The 1917-nt window shown below is 34.4% G+C and overlaps 1 protein-coding gene across 1 annotated transcript; it reads right to left on the reverse strand.

Moving 5' to 3' along the window:
- Nucleotides 1-558: 558 nt before the first annotated feature.
- On the reverse strand, nucleotides 559-1488 carry LOC123940497 (olfactory receptor 5K1-like). The gene has a single exon (XM_046003345.1). It carries the CDS (start codon nucleotides 1486-1488, stop codon nucleotides 559-561), a length of 930 nt encoding a protein of 309 aa, XP_045859301.1.
- Nucleotides 1489-1917: the final 429 nt, after the last annotated feature.

The raw sequence follows: 1917 nt of genomic DNA on the forward strand, positions 1-1917 counted from the left end.
TTGACAAGAATAGATAATTCATATGAATTGATATTGAATAAACTCAGAGAAATTTAAGAATCAAATATATGCAGTGTACTTCTGACAGATGGTGTTGTTTAAAAAGGGATTAATTCTTGAGAACCTGGAATGGGACAAGCTTTGTAGAACTATGCTTTGGAATTCCAGAAACCTGTCAACAATATTAAATGGAGGTAACGTTTACATATACTGACTTGTATTCCTAGTATTTGTTGTATTTTGTTGGAAATTGTAACTCATTACTCTTTTAAACAAGTAGTTAATAGTTTAGCTAATATTTCTGTGGCACAGTGTGTGACCTCAATAATAATTATTTAATTCATTCTTGAAGGGAGCTCATAGCTAAGATTTTGGAAAACATTGTAACAGAATCTCTCCTTGCAGAACTTATTTATTTGATTCCTATACTAACATGTATCAGTAATTGAATATTTTATGGACAAAGTGGTCCTTTTCTACTTTCTCAATATTCCATGATTTTGAAAAACATTATATCAAATTTAATTTTCCACAGACAATGATATTTCTTTTTAAATGTTATAAAATTTTCTTTATAATTTTTTTCATAGCATTTATTACTTCCTTATTTCTTAGACTGTAAATAAAAGGGTTTAATAAAGGGACTACTATGGTGTAAAAAACAGCACCAGATATATCTTTATCCTCTTCTTTAACTGAATGTGGTCGAATGTACACAAAGATAAGAGAACCATAGAATATTGAGACAGCGAGAAAGTGGGATGCACAAGTAGATAAAGCTTTGCTTCTTCCCTCTTTGGATTTCATTTTGAAAATAGTAAAGAGAATGTAGAAGTAAGATATTAAGACACTACCAAGGCTGAGGAGTTGAACTGAACCTGCAAAGATAAATATCATCAGTTCATTGATATAAGGGTCAACACATGAGAGTCTATATAATGGTAAAACATCACAAAAAAAGTGATTAATTTGATTTGACCCACAAAAAGTTAACCTAAAGAGAAACCCTATTTGAATCAGGGAATGCAGATTTCCAGCTATATAGGCCCCTGTGGTCATCTGAATGCAGAGTTTCTTTGACATCATGGTGTGGTACTGCAGAGGGCTACATATGGCCACATAGCGATCATAGGCCATTGCTGCCAGGAGGAAGCAATCTACAGTTTCAACAAGGCAGAGAAAATAAAATTGTGCCATGCATTCATAAAGGGAAATCATTCTGTCTTTAGAAAAGGAGTTCTCTAACATTTTGGGGGTAATGGCACATGAACAACAGGAATCCATCAGAGCCAGGTTTCCCAGAAAGATATACATTGGTGTGTGAAGACGACGCTCCATAAAAATCAAAGTCACCAGGCCAAGATTCCCCACCATAGTGATCACATAGATAGTGAGAAACACCACGAACAGGAGGCTCTTCAACCCTGGGCGATCTGTAAATCCTATGAGGATAAAGTCAGTGGTCAAGGAGTAATTATCCTCAGTCATATCCACTTTCTCTGTTGAGATAGGAATTCTGGAGATATAAGATTCAGGGAAATTAGAGAATCAATTCCATTTACTATACCACCAAGAACCATAAAGTACCTTGGAATAAACCTAACAAAAGAGGTAAAGGATCTTTACTTGAGGAATGAAAGAACACTCATGAATGAAATTGAGAAGACACAAAAGTTTGGAGTATCATTCCATGCTCATGGATCAGAAGAATAAACAGTATAACATTGTAATTTAGAGTGTGTAAAAATTTCCTTCCAAATTTTTCTTTTTACAAGAAAGGACAGAAGCTTCTTCAAACTCCTCTTAGTATCTCTGGACACAGGCACACAAACTTCTAGGGGATAGCCATTCCCCTAAAATGTCAGTTTTATAACTGAACTCTGAAAATCACATTCCCATGAATGTTTTTGTAATTCC

This window comes from Meles meles, chromosome 4 (assembly GCF_922984935.1).
Source record: "Meles meles chromosome 4, mMelMel3.1 paternal haplotype, whole genome shotgun sequence".
NCBI classification, from domain to species: Eukaryota; Metazoa; Chordata; class Mammalia; order Carnivora; family Mustelidae; genus Meles; species Meles meles.